This window comes from Pan paniscus, chromosome 21, assembly GCF_029289425.2.
Source record: "Pan paniscus chromosome 21, NHGRI_mPanPan1-v2.0_pri, whole genome shotgun sequence".
Classification (NCBI taxonomy): Eukaryota; Metazoa; Chordata; class Mammalia; order Primates; family Hominidae; genus Pan; species Pan paniscus.
In genome coordinates, this window is record NC_073270.2 from 41,203,079 (window position 1) to 41,224,153 (window position 21,075).

Here is a 21,075-nt window from a genome sequence, read left to right on the forward strand (position 1 = left end):
ATTTATTCATTGAATAAATACTATTAACTGTCTACTATCCCTATTGTATTCCTGGGGAAATTGCAGTGGCATATGTATGCAGTGTGTCCTTACCAGAGAATTGGCACATACATTCAGAGACACATTGGCAAATTAGTGAGTTACCAGGAAGCGGATATGTGGAGAGATTTAAAATCTAGTCACATGGGAAACAACTGAGGAGTATGGCAATGTTTAGCCGGGCGAAGAAAGAGCTTGAGGCCCTTTGAAGGCCCTTGAAGACATGATAGCTGCCTTCACATATCTGAAGGACTGACACTGGGAAAAGAGAGTTTATGAAGGGCCGGGCGCGGTGGCTCACGCCTGTAATCCCAGCACTATGGGAGGCTGAGGCAGGCAGATCACCTGAGGTCGGGAGTTTGAGACCAGCCTGACCAACATGCAGAAACCCCGTCTCTACTAAAAAAATTAAAAAAATTAGCCGGGCGTGGTGGCACATGCCTATAATCCCAGCTGCTCGGGAGGCTGAGGCAGGAGAATCACTTGAACCTGGGAGGTGGAGGTTGTGGTGAGCCGAGATTATGCCATTGCACTACAGCCTGGGCAACAAGAGTGAAACTCCATCTCAAAAAAGAGAAAAGAGAGTTTACATATTTAATGTTTTCCAGGGCAAAACCAATGTCAATAGCTAGAAGTTAATAGGGGAATAGATTCTGGCTCACAGCTAGAGCTGTTCAGTAGTTGAACAGCCTGTCTTGTGAAGGAGTAAGGTTTTGGTCATTGGCTTAACATCTGCCAGGGATGTTATCAGAGGGCTTCTCTAAGGTTGGATGTTAGAACCCTCTGGCTTAATACCATGTTTCATCTCTATAAGTTTTCAGATCTCTGATTTTAGGTAGCTCCTGAACCCCTATTCATATGCACACCCCTAGTCTTCTCATCCAAGCTGAGATCAACAGGAATTGTAGCTTTCTGATTCCCTCTTTTTTTTTCAGGAAGTTGCCAATTCAGAATATCCATGGGGCTCAGATAATGTAAATAAATGAAATGGGTTCAGTTGTAAGAATTCTGGTTTTCCAGTGCTGTTTGTTGTATTTAGTTTTCAGTACTGCAGGGGACACTTGAGCTCAGTATTAAGGAAGCCATGAGGAGCAATAGGGATTGTGGGACCCTCAATAATAAATGTCTCATCTAGATGAGGCATCCACCATTCAACTTCAGTAAATCGTTTCCATGTAGGAATGGGGGCTGGGTGTGGCCCATTTGTTAACTTTTTGGGAGAAGCCACAAATTTATATTTTTATGTAAAATATTTCCATTTATAAATGTTGATTCAAATTTTATATAAGCCAAATAAAACATAGTTGCAAGTCTGTGTCTTTAGGTCTTCACTAACACAAATAGGAAGGAAGAGAGGAACTCCTGAGTCTTCAAGATTATGTCTAGCTTTGGGGCTAGAGGATTCTCTGGTTTAGCATTAGGTCTCAAGCATCCATTTACTGTTCAGAGACAGCACCCATCCCTTATCTAATAATAGTTTACATTTATTGAACATTTGCTTTGTTCCAGACACTATATTGAATAATTTACATGCATTTTTCATTTAAGCCTCAAAACAACTAGTTGCTGTTAATTATTTCTATTTTAAAGAAAAAGAAGTAAGTGATAGAAGATAGTAAGTGATAGAGCAGGAATTCTAATCTGTGAAGTCCAATTTGGAACTCGTAATCACTTAATCTAAACTTGTAATCACCACATCACATTGTCTTCAGACTCTTCAGACAACATTAGCATTGACATATGGTCAGGGAAAAAGTGGGGCTGATAGAATAGACAGAATGAGACTTTGGTTGTTTGGGGTCCTGGAGTAATAAATTCACTTTTGAGAGTTTGGCTCTGAGGCTCTATTCTATTCCCTGTTCAGGAGACAAATCACACAGAATTAATGGAACATGAAGCATCTCTTAGTAGGAATGCGCAAGAGGAGAAGTTGTCTTTACAGCAGGTGATCAAGGATATAACCCAGGTACTGGGAAGCCTCCTGTTCATGGTAACCAGGTTATGCCTCCACTCCCCAGGTCTCCATGTCCTTTCAGTCCTGCCTAGATTTCCAGTCTCTGAGGTTCGGGTGCTTAAAGTCTTGTGGGGATGAGTTTTGTGTGTTTGAAGACCAGAACCCTAAGAGATAGCTAAGCATTCACGTCTTAGCACTACCTGATGGGACAGGCCCTCTTTCCTGTTTCTAGCTGCAGTTCTCAGGCTGGAGGCTAGATTCTGGTATTCAATATCTCAATCGTTTCTTCTTTCATTTCCTCATTTATTGTTACCTCAGACAGTGTTCTAGCCTTGTTGTTAGTCCTAGACTTGGGTGACCAAAGGTGGAGAGTTGAAGGAACCAGACTTTTATGCTCAGATACTCCCCTCCTTCCCCCAAGGGAGGGGACCTGAGAAGGAAAACATCAGGTTTGTCCAGGCTATAGGGTTAAGTCCCTCTATAGACTCTAGGCTTTGGTCAGTAGGGTGGTGACCTTGCTGTATTGGGTTTCAGGTCATGGTGGAAGAAGGGGACAATATAGCCCAAGGCTCTGGTCATGAGAACTCTTTGGAATTGGACTCTAGTATCTTCTCCCAGTTTGATTACCAGGATGCAGACAAGGCTCTTACTCTGGTGCGTTCAGTGCTGACTCGGAGACGCCAGGCTGTGCAGGTAGGAACCCTCAGCATTCCACCTCAGTCACAGGGGTGTGTGTCTAAACTGGTTTGTGCCTCAGGTACCTCCCTAGCCTGGACTATCCCTTTCACTTTTTTGACCAGTCATGAGGTGTTCTGTCAATATCCCAGAGTAAATCTGCCTATGTCTGCTGAATTGTGCTTGTGAGTAGCAGGCACATCCTCCACGCCAATGGCATGCTTCACTTTGTGTACAATCTTTGCATAACAGTATGCAAAGATTGGGAACCAGAGCCCTGGGAGATTATTGGGTCAACGTTCTCCAACTCTGAGAGTCTTAGGCACACTTACCACTCCCCCATGCCACTGTACATTTGGAGATGACGAACTCTAAGAATCTAGAGCCACAGAAGCCCAATGACCTCTGATGGCCTGTCTTCTTGAATAGTTGCATCTCCCTTCTCAGCTTACTTTTGTTGCACCAGCCCCCGACCCCCTTCTCCAGCCCCACTTTCGGGGTTCTGACATCCCTCCTTTGCCCTTGTTCATCATCTGGTTTCTCTTGCTCTCCCTCCACAGGACCTAAGGCAGCAGCTTGCAGGCTGTCAAGAGGCTGTGAACTTGTTGCAACAGCAGCATGATCAGTGGGAGGAAGAGGGCAAAGCCTTGAGACAGCGGCTGCAGAAGCTCACTGGGGAGCGGGACACTCTGGCAGGGCAGACTGTGGACCTCCAGGGAGAGGTGGACTCTCTCAGCAAGTGAGCAGACGGGCTGTTCATCCCACCCTCCTAGCCTGGTCTCAGTCTCAGTCATCATCCAGCCATTTACCCACTCCCATCAGGTTTTTGGGGTGCTGATCCTGTTCTCCTTGAGACTCAGGGCTGTTTTGCCCAGTGTTTCACTTGTTTCTCCAGAACAAGCTTTTGGGGTTGGAGTCTTTGTGATGATAAAAAAGTTTCGCACTAGAAACAGAAGATGGGATGTTGAAACAGGGTCTTTTGGCCCTGTGATGCCTGCTTCCAGAAAGAATTTTAGGTCCTATGGTCTCTGCTCATCTCTGATTCCCTTCTTCCAGGGAGCGAGAGCTGCTGCAGAAGGCCAGGGAAGAGCTGCGGCAGCAGCTGGAGGTGCTAGAGCAGGAGGCATGGCGCCTGCGAAGGGTAAATGTGGAGCTTCAGCTGCAGGGGGACTCTGCCCAGGGCCAGAAGGAGGAACAGCAGGAGGAGCTGCACCTGGCTGTCCGGGAGAGGGAGCGTCTGTAAGTGAGACTAGTCTCCTCCTCGCTGGGCCCTGGTCTTCCTTCAATTCTACACCCTCCCCGCCTACTCCCCTCTGTTACAAAGTAGAGTATGTAGAAGTCTGGCATGCAGTGGGTTCAGATTAGCTTGCTGCTTCTTCCTTTGCAGAAAGATGAATATGGAAAGTTCGTGGTTGGTTAAGTCTTAGTTGAGCACCCATATGGGATGAGACACTGAGGGGGATACAGAAATGAATAAGACAAAAGCCCTGATTTCAGGGAACTTGCCAGAAGACAGACAACTCACTGTGACATGAGGCTGGATGAAGTATGAGTTAAATAGAGTTTCAGACTAAGTCCTTTGGGAGCACAGGAGTGAGAGCTAATTATTGAAGACTAGGAAATGCTTTATGGAGGAGAGAGTAGACTTTGAGCTGGGCCTTTACCTATTTGGTTAGCAGAGAGTGGTAGAAGAGCTCAAGGAACAGATTAGCAAAGAAAAGGCGGCAGGAAGGTTCATGGCATGTTCAGAGTAGGCTGGGCTGGCTAAAGGGTAAGACTTATACAGGGAAGTAGTGCTAGCTGGTCAAGAAAGGGAAATCCAGAATCAATGGCCCCAGCTAATCTGTAAATTCCCCTATATGATGTCACAGAAAAAGCAAGGACTTTGAGCTGGGCAGAAGCTTGGTTTGAATTATGGCTCTGTCACATGGACAGATTATTTGTAGAATGATGATGATAATATTTACCTTGAAGGGTTGCTGGGAAGATGAGAGCAATGTTTTGGAAAACGCCAGCATAGAACCTGGCGTATGGTAGGTCTTTAATAACTGGGAGCAGGGATATATCTTCATCTTTGCTGTATTTCCCTCCTCTCCTGTGCCCCAGTTCCTTGTACCTGGTAGGCATGAATAGTGGAAGCTTGAAGCGCTGCCATAAGGGTCATGACTTGTGCTAAGAATGATCTCCCTGTACCAAGGAGAAGGGCAGACAACCCCTAACAACAAAAAATTAGCTGAATGTGGTGGCATGTGCCTGTAGCCACGGCAAGGTGAGATGGGAGGATCACATGAGCCCCCAGGAGTTTGAGGCTTCAGTGAGCTAAGAAGATACACAGAGAAGTCTCACTCTCATTTGTGCTTTCTCCATCCCATTTCCCTTCCCCCTTTAGGCAACCATTTTAGCTGACTTCTTGTTTATCTTGCCAGTGCTCCTTCATGCAAATATGGGCATATATTCTTTCTTCCCCCACTTTCTTGCATAAAAGGTAGTGTATTATGTATATACTGTTCTGCACCTTGATTTTTTTCACTTGACATGTCTTAGAAATCTTTCCTTATCAGTGTTTATAGACCATCCTCATTCTGTTGCATAGCAAAGGTGATTATATTCCTGTTACCTTTGGGGTTATGGCCCATCCCTAAGAGTTCCTCTAGACCCCTCTCTTTCCCATCTTAGTCAGGAGATGCTGATGGGCCTGGAAGCCAAACAGTCAGAATCACTCAGTGAACTGATCACTCTTCGGGAAGCCCTGGAGTCAAGTCACCTGGAAGGGGAGTTACTGAGGCAAGAGCAAACGGAAGTGACCGCAGCGCTGGCTAGGGTGCGTGGCCTCCTCTCCTCACTTGCTGGGTGGGCGGCTTCGAAAGTGTGTTCCCATGCAGCCTGCCTCATTCTTCACCTTCAAGCCAGGATCCCTCATCTTTCCTCAATCATTAGTCTGCTTCTGGGTTCTCTATTCCAACATACCCTCTATATTGGAATTAGAATGGGCTTTCTAAAGTATATACCTGGTTATGTCAGTCTCTTAAAACCATTCAATGGCTTTCTAGCTCTGTGGTGCCACATTCAAAGCTTTTTGTCATGTGCCTCAAAGTGTGTTTTAGCCTCCCCTTCTACTGCAAAACCCATCCTAACACCTCATATCCTTTGCTCCTGCCACAGCAGTAATTGCCTTCTCAGTTATTCCATGTTCTTCATGACTCTAATACTCTGCGTGTACTTTTCCCTTTCTCTGCACTACTTCTTTCCTCCTCCTTTATGCGCAAACTGTTCCTCATCTCTCAGTACACAACTTAATCGTCGACTCCTCTACCAAGTATATTTGACTCTTCCAAACTATATTAATATTTTTTTTAGTTCCCAGAGCACTTTGTGCTTACATTTTCTGTGGCATCATTACAATCATAGTCATTTCTCTATCCTAACTTTGGTATCTCTATACTGTGAGGTCCTGTCTCACTCCTTAATGAATGAATGAAGGGAAAACTTGTTTAGAATGCAGGAGAGGGAATGGAGTATTAACTGATCTCTGTACCAAAAAGCAGCAGTGTTGGGAATGTGAACTGTTTACTGTTCCAGGAAAATTGGAAATATGAAACTCTTTAATCCTTTTTGTTTTTTAGGCAGAGCAGTCAATTGCAGAGCTGTCGAGTTCTGAAAACACCCTGAAGACAGAAGTAGCTGATCTTCGGGCTGCAGCTGTCAAGCTCAGTGCCTTAAATGAGGCTTTGGCGTTAGATAAAGTTGGGCTGAACCAGCAGCTTCTCCAGGTGAGCAAAGATTTTCCTGGTCCCCACAGAAGGGCTGGGCCCTAACTGAGAGCAAGACGGATCAGCTCCCAAATGCAGGTCTGAAATGAGCAAAAGGAACATTTACAATGCAGAGGAGAGCAAAGACTGTAAGGATTGGGCTTAGCCATTATAAATATTCCCCTCCCACACCTCCAGCAGAACCACCTCTGGACTTTAGGGTAAGACACCAAGGTTGGGAAGGGGCCCATGTCCTCTGGAAGGAAGACTAGGTTTTTTGCTGGGGTTTTCTTGAGATGGATCTCCCTCTGTCACCTAGGCTGGAGTGCAGTGGTGCGATCTTAGCTAACTGCAGTCTTCATCTCCTGGGTTCAAGCAGTTCTCCTGCCTCAGCCTCCTGAGTAGCTGGGATTACAGGCATGTGTCACCACACCTGGCTAATTTTTTTTTTTGAGATGGAGTTTTGCTCTTGTTGCCCAGGCTGGAGTACAGTGGCACGATCTTGGCTCGCTGCAACCTCTGCATCCTGGGTTCAAGCGATTCTCTTGCCTCAGCCTCCTGAATATCTGGGATTACAGGCATGCACCACCATGCCTGGCTAATTTTGTATTTTTAGTAGAGACAGGGTTTTACGATGTTGGTCAGGCTGTTCTCAAACTCCTGACCTCAGGTGATCCACCTGCCTCAGCCTCCCAAAGTGCTAGGATTACAGGCGTGAGCCACCGCACTTGGCTGCCCTGGGCTAGTTTTTGTATTTTTAGTAGAGATGGGGTTTCACCATGTTGGCCAGGCTGGTCTTGAACTCCTGGCCTCAGGTGATCTATCCACCTCAGCCTCCTGAAGTCCTGGGATTACAGGCATGAGCCACCATGCCCGGCCTAAGTCTAGGTTGTTAATCCTGTTGGGTGAGATAATAGCAATCACCAGAAAAGAATCTGCCGAAGAGCCTAAGTCCCAAAGAATCTTTTCTATAGGTTATAAATTTAACCTATAATTATAGCGAGGGAACCTCCTTGCAATCTCTGTTTCCTTGAGTGTTCTCTATTCCATTATTCTGAATTATTTGAGAGCAGGACTTTGCCTTGCATATCTCCGTCCCCAGCATCCAGCCCATCTAGTACCTGGAATATAGGCACTAGATCAAATGAATGGATTTTCCCCCATCTTATAAACACTCCTTTGTTCATCTTTGGAGAATAGATTCATATCTCACTTGGATTTCAGTCTTAGCATTTGATTCCTAAACTAACCATTTGTCTTTGATGCCTGTACTCCCTTCCCTTTTTGGCCAGTAGTTAGAGGAGGAGAACCAGTCTGTGTGCAGCAGAATGGAGGCCGCAGAGCAGGCGAGAAATGCTTTGCAGGTCGACCTGGCGGAGGCAGAGAAGAGGAGGGAAGCCCTGTGGGAAAAGAACACTCACCTGGAGGCTCAGCTGCAGAAAGCTGAGGAGGCTGGGGCTGAGCTGCAGGCAGATCTCAGGGACATCCAAGAAGAGAAGGAAGAAATTCAAAAGAAACTAAGTGAGGTGAGAAGCCAAAATGGACACCATCATGTCTAGGTGTAATATATGCTCATTATAAAAAATTAAAACACTACAGAAATTATCTGGAAAGGGAAAAAGTCTTACTTCCTAGAAATGACCAGTGTTACTAGTTTGCAGTATATCTTCCAATTTTAAAAAAGAATGCCTATAACAATTCTTCACTGAGGCTGGGCGCAGTGGCTTATGCCTGTAATCCCAGCACTTTAGGAGGCCGAGGCGGGCGGATCACGAGGTCAGAGGTTCGAGACCAGCCTGACCAACATAGTGAAACCCTGTCTCTACTAAAAATACAAAAATTAGCCCGGCATGGTGGCACATGCCTGTAATCCCAACTACTCAGGAGGCCGAGGCAGGAGAATCTCTTGAACCTAGGAGGCGGAGGTTGCAGTGAGCCGAGATTGCGCCACTGCACTCCAACCTGGGCGACAGAGCGACACTGCTCAAAAAAACAAAAAGAATTCTTCACTGATTCTCCACTACTTCACACCACCCAGTTTGAATTAGAAGCTTCTCCTTATACTCTGATAGCACCTCATGCTTATTTTAACTACCACATTCCTCATGCTATAATTATCTGTTTATATGTCTCTACCATTAGACCAAAAGCTCCTTGAAGGCAAAGCTATATCTTATTTGTTTTTATTCCTCCAGCTTTTAGCATAGTGCCTACCACATAACAGGGGCCAAGTAAATTTTTTTCCTGAGCCAATGAATGACCTGGCTCAAAGGTCATCTTTCTCCTCTACAAAACCTCTCATTGTCCTAATAATTGTACGGACTCTCCCTTCACAGAGTCCCTTTCTCGGGACGTTGATGACTTTCTTCCCGGTATTATGTGTGCATCTTCTCAAGGCCAAAACCTCCTTAGGGGCAGGTCTTCTGCTGTCCCTAGCACAAGGTCTTGCTCACAGGGGAGCATTCTTCCTGGGCTGGGGGCTCTGTGGGCTGATCAGGGAAATAGATAAATGCCACGTGCTATTGGGTAAGCAGTCCGGGCTCACAGAGCTGGGTCCAGAATCTCTGAAGAGCCAATGACCCTAACCTGGTGGTAGCGGCCCCAGGGGAATCCAGCCTCTGCTCCATCTCTCACCACATTCTTCCCCTCAGTCACGTCACCAGCAGGAGGCAGCCACGACTCAGCTGGAGCAGCTACATCAGGAGGCAAAGCGACAGGAAGAAGTGCTTGCCAGGGCAGTCCAGGAGAAGGAGGCCCTAGTACGAGAGAAAGCGGCTCTAGAGGTGCGGCTGCAGGCCGTGGAGCGTGACCGGCAGGACCTCGCTGAACAACTACAGGGGCTCAGGTAGGGCCCAGACTCAGTTCAGCCAAGCACAGAGAGAGCTTTGAAAGGCAAAGGCGTGAAGCTAAGCTCCCTGCCATAAGTATGCAGGTCCTAAATTGATTATGAATTTATAATTGCCCCCCTAACTTCTCCAGGTAGCCAATATTTAGAACCCAGCTCCTCTTGAGGAAGGGTAAGGGGCTTGATTGGTAAGAAACTCTTCTGATTCCTGAACCTCACAGCTCAGCCAAGGAGCTACTGGAGAGCAGTCTGTTTGAAGCCCAACAACAAAATTCTGTGATAGAGGTCACCAAGGGGCAGCTGGAGGTCCAGATTCAAACTGTCACTCAAGCCAAGGAAGTAATCCAAGGTGAGAACCCAACTGGGATGGGGTGCACTCCATTCCATGGAGATGTTGAAAGGCAGGAAGATGGTGGGAGACTATTAGAGGTCCTTCTCCAGCAGGGTGCAGGGCCTCTGAGATGGGAGTTGCTCATGAGGTCAGGGGAGAGGGAGAATTTTATTAGGTAAAAGGAGGGGGCAGAGGCCTGATCCTGTCCCTGGCATGTTAGGGGAAGTGAGGTGCCTGAAGCTGGAACTGGACACTGAACGGAGTCAGGCAGAGCAGGAGCGGGATGCTGCAGCCAGACAGCTGGCCCAGGCTGAGCAAGAAGGGAAGACTGCCTTGGAGCAGCAGAAGGCAGCCCATGAGGAAGAGGTGAACCAGCTCCGGGAGAAATGGGTAAGTGGTCAATGTGGCCGGGTATGGCCTCCCTTCCATGAGTGCTCTACCTGCTGCCTCTTGGTCCAGTTATTGCTGCTCGTATGAGTGAAATTTTGTCACCAAGCTGTAAAATCCAACTTCCTGCTATTAAATGAGTTAATATATGAAAAGCACTAAGAGTAGTTCCTAGCATGTGGTAGGCTCCCTATATGTGTTAGCCATTATTATTGTTGGGTTGGTGTGTACAGAGAATTGAGAGTGGACCCTGGGATTTAGGATTATTAAACTGGCCTCAGGATGAAAACGGGGGAGAGGAATATCTTGGATGCATTCTTGTGCAGTTCAGAACTGTGTTTTGTCTTTTAATAATGTAATTTAGTCCATTTGGTTTTATTGTGGTTTTAGGTGTATTTGGATTTATTTGTGCCATCTTATGTTATTTGTCTTGCTTTTTTATATCTTTTTTTTTTTTTTTTTTTTTCCTTGAGACAGTCTCACTCTGTCCCTCAGGCTGGAGTACAGTGGTGCAATCTTGGCTCACCGCAACCTCCGCCTCCTGGGTTCAAGCGATTCTCCTGCCTCAGTCTCCTAAGTAGCTGGGATTACAGGTGTGTGCCACCACATCTGGCTAATTTTTGTATTTTTAGTAGAGATGGGGTTTCACCATGTTGGCCAGGCTGGTCTCAAACTGACCTCGTGATCCACCTGCCTCAGCCTCCTAAAGTGCAGGGTACAGCCATGAGCCACTGTGCCTGGCCATTTTTATATCTTTTAGGGAGGAGAAATCTCCTTTCTTAACTTCTTTTAGAGGATTAAGTTGGGTGATTAAGTTGTATTCTTTTCTCACCTCTTTTTTCTCTCTACAACTGTGGATGATATATATTTTTAAAATCCTGTTAGTGGTTACCTTTAATATTTTTAAACATATACTTAATAAAGTCTCAAGGTTCAGTAGTTTTACCCTTTTCCTGAACGATACAAGGGTCTTAGAACATTTTACCTGGGCCAGGGACAGTGGCTCATGCCTGTCCTCTCAGCACTTTGGGAGGCTGAGGTGGGCAGATTGCTTGAGCCCAGGAGTTTGAGACCAGCCTGGACAACACGGCGAAACCCCATTCCCTACAAAAAAAAATACAAAAATTAGCCAGGCATGGTGGTACACACTGTAGTCCCAGCTACTTGGGAGGCTGAGGTGGGAGGATCACTTGAGCCTAGGAGGTTGAGGCTGTGGTGAGCTGAGCACCACTGCACTCCAGCCTGAGTGACAGAGTGAGACCCTGTCTCAAAAACAAAAAAGAACATTTTACTTGTTTCACTCCTCCCTAATTTATAGGCTATTTTGTTCAGTGTGTTCAGTTCTAACTAGTTTAACACCACAAATTATGATTTTTTTATTGTTTTATACAGTCAATATTTGTTCAGATACGACGAATTGATACCTTTTCTGTTCACCATACCTTCTTGCATGTCAGACTTTCTATTCAGATTTTTTTTTTTTTTTTTTTTGCCTGAAGTAGGATTTTCTTTGGTAAGGGTCTGTTGGTAGTTAATTGTCTGAAGATGTTTCTATTTTATTTTTATTCTTTTATTGAGGCAGGGTCTCACTCTGTCGCCCAGACTGGAGTGCAGTCATGTGATCATGGCCTACTGCAGCCTTGGCCTCCTGGGCTCAGGTGATCCTCCCACCTCAGCCTCCCAAGTAGCTGGGATTATAGGCATATGCCATCACACCCAGCTAATTTTTTTTTATTTTTGGTAGAGACGGGGTTTCACCATGTTGCCCAGGCTGGTCTCAAACTCCTGGGCTCAAGCGATTCACCCGCCCTTGGCCTCCCAAAGTGTTGGGATTACAGAGGTGAGCCACCATGCCCAGCCTACTTTTATTCTTGAAAGATGGTTTCTGGCTTTGTTCAGGGTTAAAAAATAGATAGATAGATAGATAGATAGATAGATAGATAGATAGATAGATAGATAGATACATACATACATACATACATACATACATACATACATAGATAGATAGATAGATAGATTCACTAAGTAAAAAATTCAGATATAAGTTTCTAGGATGACAATTATTTTCTCTCAACATTGTTGGTATTGAGAAGTTAGCTTTCATTTTAATCATTCCACAATTTCTTGTGTTTATTATTTTTGTTTGTTTGTTTGTTTTTTGAGACGGAGTCTCGCTCTGTTGCCCAGGCTGGAGTGCAGTGGCGCAATCTTGGCTCACTGCAAGGTCCGCCTCTGGGTTCACGCCATTCTCCTGCCTCAGCCTCCCAAGTAGCTGAGACCACAGGCGCTCACCACCACACCCGGCTAATTTTTTGTATTTTTAGTAACGACAGCGGTTCACCGTGTTAGCCAGGATGGTCTCGATCTCCTGACCTCATGATCCACCCGCCTCGGCCTCCCAAAGTGCTGGGATTACAGGCATGAGCCACCGTGCCTGGCTATTTATTTTTTTATATATTTTTTTTATTTTTTATTTTTTTGAGACAGAGTCTTGCTCTGTCACCCAAGCTTGAGTGCAGTGGTGCAATCTCGGCTCACTGTAACTTCCACCTCTTGAGTTCATGCAGTTCTCCTGCCTCAGCCTCTAGAGTAGCTGGGATTACAGGCACGTACCACCATGCCCAGCTAATTTTTTTTGTATTTTTAGTAGAGATGGGGTTTCACCATGTTGCCCAGGCTGATCTCAAACTCCTGGGCTCAAGTGATCCACCCACCTCGGCCTCCCAAAGTGCTGGGATTAAAGGCGTGAGACCACGCCTGGCAATTTCTTGTGTTTAGATGTGTATTTCTTTTATTTGGTTGGAATTTCTTAGACATCCTGAATTTAAGATTTCATGTTGAAATATCAATTCTGGAAAATTCTTATATATTATCTCTTCAATATTACCTCTTTCCTACTGTCCTGCTTTTATTTATTTACTCTTTAAAAAAAATTTTTTTTTGGCCGATTGTAGTGGCTCATGCCTGTAATCTCAGTAATTTGGGAGGCTGAGGTGGGCGGATCACCTGAGGTCAGGAGTTCGAGACCAGCCTGACCAACATGGAGAAACCCCATCTCTACTAAATATACAAAATTAGCCGAGTGTGGTAGCACATGTCTGTAATCCTAGCTATTAGGGAGGCTGAGGCAGGAGAATCGCTTGAACCTGGGAGGTGGAGGTTGCGATGAGCTGAGATCGTGCCATTACACTCCAGCCTGGGCAACAAGAACGAAACTCCGTCTCAAAAAAAAAAAAAATTTTTTTTTAATTTTTTTTTTTTTTTTTTTTTTTTTTTTTTTTAAGAGACAGGGTCTTGCTCTGTTACCCAGGCTGGAGTATAATGATACAGTCATAGCTCACTGCAGCCTCAAACTCCTGAGCTCAAGTGAGTCCTCCTGCCGCAGCCTCCGACGAACTGGAACTACAGGCACATGCCACCATGCCCAGCTAATTTTTTAATTTTAATTTTAATTTTAATTTTTTTTAGAGATGGGACTTGCTATGTTGTCCAGGCTGGTCTCGAACTCCTGGGCTCAAGCTGTTCTCTTGCCTCAGCCTCCCGCATAAGCTGGGACTACAGGTGCATGCCACCATACCTGGCTCTTTTCCTACTTTCTTCTCTCTTTCTGTACTCTGGTTAGTTGTATGTCAGACCTTTTTACTCTATCCTTCATGTATCTTCACTGCCTCTTGGATTTTACATGTTTACTTTTCTCTTTGTATGCTGTGTTCTGGATTATTTTTTTCAGATCTCTCATCTAGTTACTGATTTTCCTTTTCAGCTGTGTCGAATCTGATGTTTATTCTATTCACCAAGTTTTAAATTTCACTTTTTAAATTTTTTATTTCTAGACATTTTATTTGGTTATTTTTTCATATCTTCTTGGTCATTTTTTTCAGTCTGTTTTCCCTAATTTGTATTTTCAGTCCCTTCTTTTAAACATATGAAACATACTTGTGTCCTGTCTAGTAATTCCAATAACTTTTAATTAACGTTTTGGGGTCTAGTTCTGTAATTTGTTGTTTCTGTTGGCTCTTACTCATGGGCTTGTTTCCCTGTGTTTTTGTGATTCTTGTCTATGAGCTCATGTCTTTGGAAATTTTCCTTTTTTTTTTCTTTTTTCTTTTTTTCTTTTTTCCCCCAGAGACCTTTGTTCTGAGGAAGGTTTTCTGTGGGAATCTTTTTAGGCCTGAGGCAAAGGAGTTTTTCCTCAGAGGATTTGTGCTTCTGTCAGGAAGCTGGAGGACTAGCATCCCAGGACCACCTTAAAGTAAATTTTCTGTTTAAAGTTTTTTGACCCACAGTCAGGCCCAGACCCCATGTGCAGCTCAGCTTGTGGTTATGAATTTTCAGAGGAGACTTTTTTCCTACCCTGTAGCAAAGTTGAGATAAGCATATTTCCTTGATAATTTCCTTCTATAGAGTTTATTTTGTTTTGTCCCCTCTCCACATCCCTCCAGTTTCTCTTTTTCTCCCTTCCTCCCCATGTCTTCCTTCTTTTTGCCTTTTCCCCCTTAAGCTGAGGTCACTACAGCCCAGAGATAGACATTTTGTTTTTTCTTTCTAGAGATGGACTATCACTACGTTGCTCAGTCTGATCTTGAACTCCTGGGCTCAAGGGATCCTCCTGTCTCAGCCTCCTGAGTAGCTGGGACCACAGGCACAGTCCACCATGTCTGGCTTTTTGTTAAGGACTATATGCTAGGCTTTGCAGACCATGTGGTCTCTGTTACAATTATCTAACTTTGCAAGTGTAGTGCAAAAGCAGCCATATATAAACAAATGAGCATGACTGTGCTCAGATAAAACTTTATGTATAGATACTGAAATGAGAATTTCATATAATTTTCGCATGTCACAAAACATTATTGTTTTCTACCATTAAAAATGTAAAGGCTGGGTGCAGTGGCTTATGCCTATAATCCCACCACTTTGGGAGGCTGAGGCAGGACGATTGGTTGAGACCAACCTGGGCAACATAGCAAGACCCTATCTCTTAAAAAAAAAAAAGGTAAAGGCTGGGCGCAGTGGCTTACGCCTGTAATCCCAGCACTTTGGGAGGCCTAGGTGGCCGGATCACCTGAAGTCAGGAGTTCAAGACCAGTCTGGCCAACATGGTGAAACTCCATCTCTACTAAGAATACAAAAATATTAGCCGGGTGTGGTGGCACATGCCTGTAGTCCCAGCTACTTGGGAGGCTGAACAGGAGAATTGCTTGAACCTGAGAGGTGGAGGTTGCAGTGAGCCAAGATCGCACCATTGCACTCCAGCCTGGGCGACAGAGTGAGACTCTGTCTCAAAAAAAAAAAAAAAAGTAAAAACCACTCTTAGCTCATAGCCACAGAGCAACAGGTGGTGAGCCAGATTTGGTCCACATACTATAATTTGTTAACCCCAGTCCAGATTTTTGTTTGTTTGCTTGTTTTGTTTAGAGATAAGGTCTTGCTCTGGTCACCCAGGCTAGAGTATAGTGGCACAATCATAGCTCACTGCAGCCTCAAACTCCCAGGCTCAAGTGATCTTCCTGCCTCAGCCTCCTAAGTAGCTAGGACTACAGCGTCTGCCTGGCTTTTTTTTTTTTTTTTTTTTGAGACAGGGTCTTGCTCTGTCACTCAGGCTACAGTGCAATGGTACAATCATGGCTCACTGCAGCCTCTACCTCACGGGCTCAAGTGATCCTCTCCAGCCTCCTGAGTAGCTGGGACCACAGGCATGAACCACCATGCCTGGCTAAGTTTTGTTTTTTTTATTTATAGAGATGGGGTTTCGTCATGTTACCCAGGCTGGTCTTGAACTCCTGGGCTCAGGTAATCTGCCCACCTTGGCCTCCCAAAGTGCTGGGGATTACAGGCGTGAGCCACCACGCCCAGCCACCTGGCTTATTTTTATTTTTATTTTAAATTCTGAATTACATTTGCATTGGGTGAAAGATAGTGGATTTACTTTTTTTTTTTTTTTTTTTTTTTTTGAGACACAGTCTTGCTCTGTTGCACAGGCAGTGGTGCTGTTTCAGCTCCGCCTCCTGGGTTCAAGCAATTCTCGTGCTTCAGCCTCCCAAGTAGCTGGGATTACAGGCGCATGCTACCACACCTGGCTAATTTTTGCATTTTTAGCAGACACTGGGTTTCACCACATCAGCCAGGCTGGTCTCGAACTCCTGACCTCAAGACAAGGTCTTGCTATTGCCCAGTCTGGAGTGCAGTTGTACAACTCTAGCTCACTGAAGCTTCAAGCTCCTGGGCTTAAGCAATCCTTCTGCCTCAGCCTCCAGACTAGCTAGGACTACAGGCATGCACCATCATGCCTGGCTAATTTTTTTTTTTTTTTTTTTGGTAGAGATGTGATCTCACTTTGTTGCCTAGGCTGGTCTCGAACTCCTAGCTTCAAGCAATCCTCCTGCCACAGCCTCCCAAACTGCTGGGATTATAGGTATGAACTACCACACCTGGCCTACACCACAAGTCTTGCTTTGCTTTTGGCTTCTGTGGAATTTTTATTATTTTCCTGCTGGTTCTGTGATACATTAAAATACATATTTAACATTTTATCCAGCATTTTTTGCGATTTCGTAGCTGGAGGGTTCAGAGATCTTGTTTATCAAGTATCTGGAAATGGAAGTTGACTTGTGCTTTATGTGTATTTGTAATTTGATTGTTATTATGAGGCAGGCTTATTGGCAAGATGATAACCAGAAGTTTGCTTATTTTTGGAATTCTGTGCCTAGTCTATAGTCGGTGCTTAAAAGTATTTGTTGAATGAACACTGATTCTAGCAGGAATCAGATGTATACCATGTACTGAAAACTCCATAAATAAAAGATGCTATAAAACTTCTGAATGATAAGCCAGCTACCTACGTGGCCTTGGTTTCCCTAAAAGGATTGACTATAGTGGCCATATCTGGGTCATGAAAGGGCCTTTTCTCTCTTTTCCTTTTCTGTCATTCAGCTAATCCTCCTGACTTCTGATTGTCCCACTTTATTATTTCTCTATGATTGAGCAGGTTAACTGCCCTCTTAAAACTCTCCACAGCCTGTTCGTTTTAGCAGTGACTGCCTTCTCCTGGAATCCTGGCAATTAGAAGCACTCGTGGGAGGCCGCGCGTGGTGGCTCACACCTGTAATCCCAGCACTTTGGGAGGCCGAGGTGGGCGGATTGCCCGAGGTCAGGAGTTTGAGACCAGTCTGGCCAACCTGGTGACACCCTGTCTCTACTAAAAATACAAAAAAATTAGCCAGGCATGGTGGCATGCACCTGTAATCCCAGCTACTTGGGAGGCTGAGGCAGGGGAATTGCTTGAACCAGGGAGGTGGAGGTTGCAGTGAGCCAAGATCGCACCACTGCACTCCAGCCTGGGCAACAGAGTGAGACTCTGTGTCAAAGAAAAAAAAGAAAAAGAAACACTCTTGGCAGTTGTATTCTTTATTCTTCCATCTACTGTCTGTCTCCCCTTTAAGAGTAATGATATTGGACACTTGTTAAGCACTTCCCCATGCCAAGCACCATGCTGAATGCTTTATTCACACAATAAAGGTGAATAAATGCATAGAGAAGTCACTCAGGGCTGGGCGTGGTGGCTCACACCTGTAATTCCAACAATTTGGGAGGCCAAGGCGGAAGGATTGCTAGAGGCCAGGAGTTCGAGACCAGCCTGGGCAACATAGCAAGATCCCCATCTCTAAATAAATAAAATATAAAAAGAGAAGTCAGGGTTACATGGCTAATAAGGGGTAGAAAAGGGATTCAGGGCCCAAACTCCTAACCATTTCTGCTTTATCCACCTCTATAATGTCCCTTCCAAATGGTTGCTTAGCTGCTATTGTATTCCATCACTTGGCTGCCCATTTATTTTAGATAGATCTAGTTACTAGGAAATTCATGTTGAACCAAAACCTATTACCAGAAACAAATGAGCCTTAGATTTGCTTGAAATACCCCACCAACATGGTTGCTTTCTTCTAGGCATGTTACAATTTACTCATGTCCCAGTGGTGTAAAGGTGGCACTTTGAACTGGGCAGAATATTCTGTTCATGGTCATACCAGCAATGCTGGACTGTTACTTCCTACACATCACAGAATTAGCTCTTCTTGTAGCTATAACACACTTCTAACTCATATAGAGCAAATAGATCAGTTTTTTTAACACTTGCAACTGCTATTAACATTCATCTTTTTCATATTTTTACAGTTGGCTTTGGCTTTTTGCAGTCACATACTCTGCCACTGAGCTATACCTGCTGTCTTTGGCTTTTTGAACCAGAGGGTAAAATGATTTGTCATTCATGACTGTCCTGTAACTGACATTACACATTGCCAGGTTTTATAAGGAACAAAGGAAGACCTCTTTTTTTTCTTTTTATTATTATTATTTCTTTTGAGACAGGGTCTTGCTCTGTTGCCCAGGCTGGAGTGCAGTGGCATGATCAGGGCTTAACGGCAGCCTCACCCTCAAGGCCCTCCTGGGCTCAAGTGATCCTCCTACCTCAGCCTCCCAAGTAGCTGGGACCACAGGAGTGAACCACCACACCTGACTAATTTTTGCATTTTTTGTAGATAAGGGGTTTCACCATGTTGCCTAGGCTGGTCTCAAACTCTTGGGCTCAAGTGATCATCCTACCTCGGCCTCGCAAAATGTTGGGATAATATGCGTGAACTACCACGTCCAGCCAGACCACTGTCAATTGTATGGTCTGGGAAGACTTCACCAAGGAAGTGTTAGTTTAGGCGTGAGGAATGATGGAGTAGCGGGGAGAAGGGCTTTCCAGGTAGAAGGAAGCATGAGTAAAGGCTCTAAGGCATGAACATGTTGGCTGAGTGCAGTGGCTCACACCTGTAATCCTAGCACTTTGGGAGGCCTAGGCGGGCAGATCACTTGAGGTTAGGAGTTCAAAACCAGCCTGGCCAACGTGGTGAAACCATGTCTCTACTAAAAATACAAAAAAAATAGCTGGGAGTGGTGGCGGGCGCCTGTAATCCCAGCTACTTGGGAGGCTGAGGCGGGAGAATCACTTGAACTTGGGAGGCAGAGGTTGCAGTGAGCCGAGATCACCCCACTGCACTCCAGCCTGGGCGATAGAGTGAGACTCTGTCTCAAAAAAAAAAAGTGTTTAGTGTGCTCAAGGACCTGCAAGGAGGCAAGTGTGTGTAGCCAGGGTGTAGTGAATGAGGGGGAAAGCTGCACAGGATGACACTGGGAAGGCTGAAACACTAGAGGCATTCCCATTACATGAATAAGCAATGACAAACTTACAAGCATTTTAAAGGAAAAGTGCAGGGAATACTAATGTGATGATGATGCTGGCTGTTGTGTATTGCCCGCTTTCTGTGTGCTACGCACATTTAAAGTGATTCACACGACTTATCTCCATCCTCAATACAACCTGAGGAGAATGACACTGTTGTTATCCCCATTTTAATAGATGAAGAAACTGAGGCACAGAGTTGTTTAGAAATTGAGATCATGCTAGTAGTGGTAGATTAAAGATTTTCCACCCAGGCAGCCCAACTCCAGAGCCTTTCACCTCTATCCTGTACACCTAATAGAGGGTCCTGAACTAGTCAGAGAGCTTGGGAAAGCTTTGGTTGCTGGAAGACCGCTAAGACAAGCAGCACCCCTATCCTAATGCTCTTATATAATACAGGGAGACATCCTCACTGGGCCAGGCCTGATTCTTCAGGGGCTAACTCTGCAACTCTGAGTAGAGGAGAGCAGGCAGCAGACAGCCAGAATTGGCTGCCTCAGTTCATTGTTACAACTGTCAACCACAATGAGGCTGCTTTAAAGATAACAAATACGGAGCTGTGTGTGGTGTCATGCCCCTGTGGTCTTAGCTACTCAGGAGGCTGAGGCAGGAGGACCACTTGCGCCCAGGAGTTCGAGTCCAGCCTGGGCAACATAGTGAGACCCCATCTCTAAAAATAAAAATGCCTAGGCTAGGCACAGTGGCTCATGCCTATAATCCCAGCACTTTGGGAGGCCGAGGCAGGCAGATCACTTGAGGTCAGGAGTTCATGACCAGCCTGGCCAACATGTTGAAACCCCATCTCTACTAAAAATACAAAAATTAGCCGGGCATGGTGGGGGGCACCTGTAGTCCCAGCTGCTAGGGAGGCTGAGACAGGAGAATCACTTGAACCTGAAAGGTGGAGGTTGCAGTGAGCGGAGATCGTGCCACTGCAGTCCAGCCTGGGTGACAGGGCAAGACTCCGTCTCCAAAAAAAATTAAAAATAGAAATACATTTTAAAACCCAGATACTTGTAGCATATATAAGGGACAATTGCAGTTTGCAAGGTACTTCCACATGTATTATATAATTTTATTTTTTAAAATGAATCTCATTTGTTTGTCATGAAATTTGGTAAGATAGATAAGGCAGGGACTATTAGCCTTGCTTTACAGATGAGGCAACAGGCTTAGAGAGGTAGCAAGGTCACCCCACTAGTGAGTAGTAGAGAGACTTTGTTTTTCCAATCCAGTACTCCTGCCTCCCCTCCTCACCCATTTGGTTCTAATGGTGTTTCCTTCATGTGGCCAGGAAAAGGAGCGCTCCTGGCACCAGCAGGAGCTGGCAAAGGCTCTGGAGAGCTTAGAAAGGGAAAAAATGGAGCTGGAAATGAGGCTAAAGGAGCAGCAGACAGAAATGGAGGCCATCCAGGCCCAGAGGGAAGAAGAACGGACCCAGGCAGAGAGTGCCCTATGCCAGGTGGGAAGCTAGGAGGATTGGAGCTGCACGTCCAATCAGCGATCTCCTTACCTTGACCACTTCCTTTTCCACTCCCAAGAGGAGTGCTGCAGAGGGGCTTCCAGAAGAGAGGGTAGCTACCCACTTTGCTACCAGTGAGCAGGGTGGTCCGCACCATTAGCCACAGTTCCGGCAGTATGTCATACTTCCTGAGGGAGGGCTGACATGTACCACATCCTGTCAGCTTGCAAACCAGTGGTAATCTTTGCACTTCCTTGTTCTGAACCCATGGGCTCAGACCTTCCTTTGCCCTCAGCCCCTTCCCATTTGCTAGGAGAGCCCTAGGGCAGCTGGGATGTGCTTGTGGCCTCGTTGGTGAGCATGGTAACCCTGAGCCCACAAGCTGTTACCCCCCTACCCCTCCACAG

The 21,075-nt window shown here is 45.4% G+C and overlaps 1 protein-coding gene and 1 long non-coding RNA gene across 8 annotated transcripts in view; one reads left to right on the forward strand and one right to left on the reverse strand.

The window, feature by feature from the left end:
* The window catches only part of CEP250 (centrosomal protein 250), a 57,104-nt gene that overhangs the window by 15,300 nt on the left and 20,729 nt on the right, over positions 1-21,075 (forward strand). For 5 of the 7 annotated variants that reach the window (XM_003831850.6, XM_003831849.5, XM_063600807.1 and 2 more), the window contains 11 exons: positions 1,904-2,005; positions 2,528-2,686; positions 3,229-3,407; positions 3,725-3,907; positions 5,345-5,489; positions 6,292-6,438; positions 7,713-7,943; positions 9,069-9,262; positions 9,484-9,611; positions 9,814-9,983; positions 20,501-20,668. In XM_003831850.6, coding sequence (XP_003831898.3) covers positions 1,904-2,005; positions 2,528-2,686; positions 3,229-3,407; positions 3,725-3,907; positions 5,345-5,489; positions 6,292-6,438; positions 7,713-7,943; positions 9,069-9,262; positions 9,484-9,611; positions 9,814-9,983; positions 20,501-20,668 — 1,806 coding nt within the window. Of the gene's footprint in view, positions 1-1,903; positions 2,006-2,527; positions 2,687-3,228; positions 3,408-3,724; positions 3,908-5,344; positions 5,490-6,291; positions 6,439-7,709; positions 7,944-9,068; positions 9,263-9,483; positions 9,612-9,813; positions 9,984-20,500; positions 20,669-21,075 lie in introns of those variants that run through there. The other 2 variants (XM_057300834.2, XM_024926888.4) reach the window with 2 other exon arrangements.
* On the reverse strand, positions 6,384-21,066 carry LOC117977273 (uncharacterized). Its single transcript, XR_008622305.1, has 4 exons — positions 20,720-21,066; positions 10,966-11,084; positions 7,839-7,880; positions 6,384-6,518 (listed from the first exon to the last, which is right to left on the reverse strand). It is a non-coding gene; the product is annotated as an uncharacterized LOC117977273 (long non-coding RNA).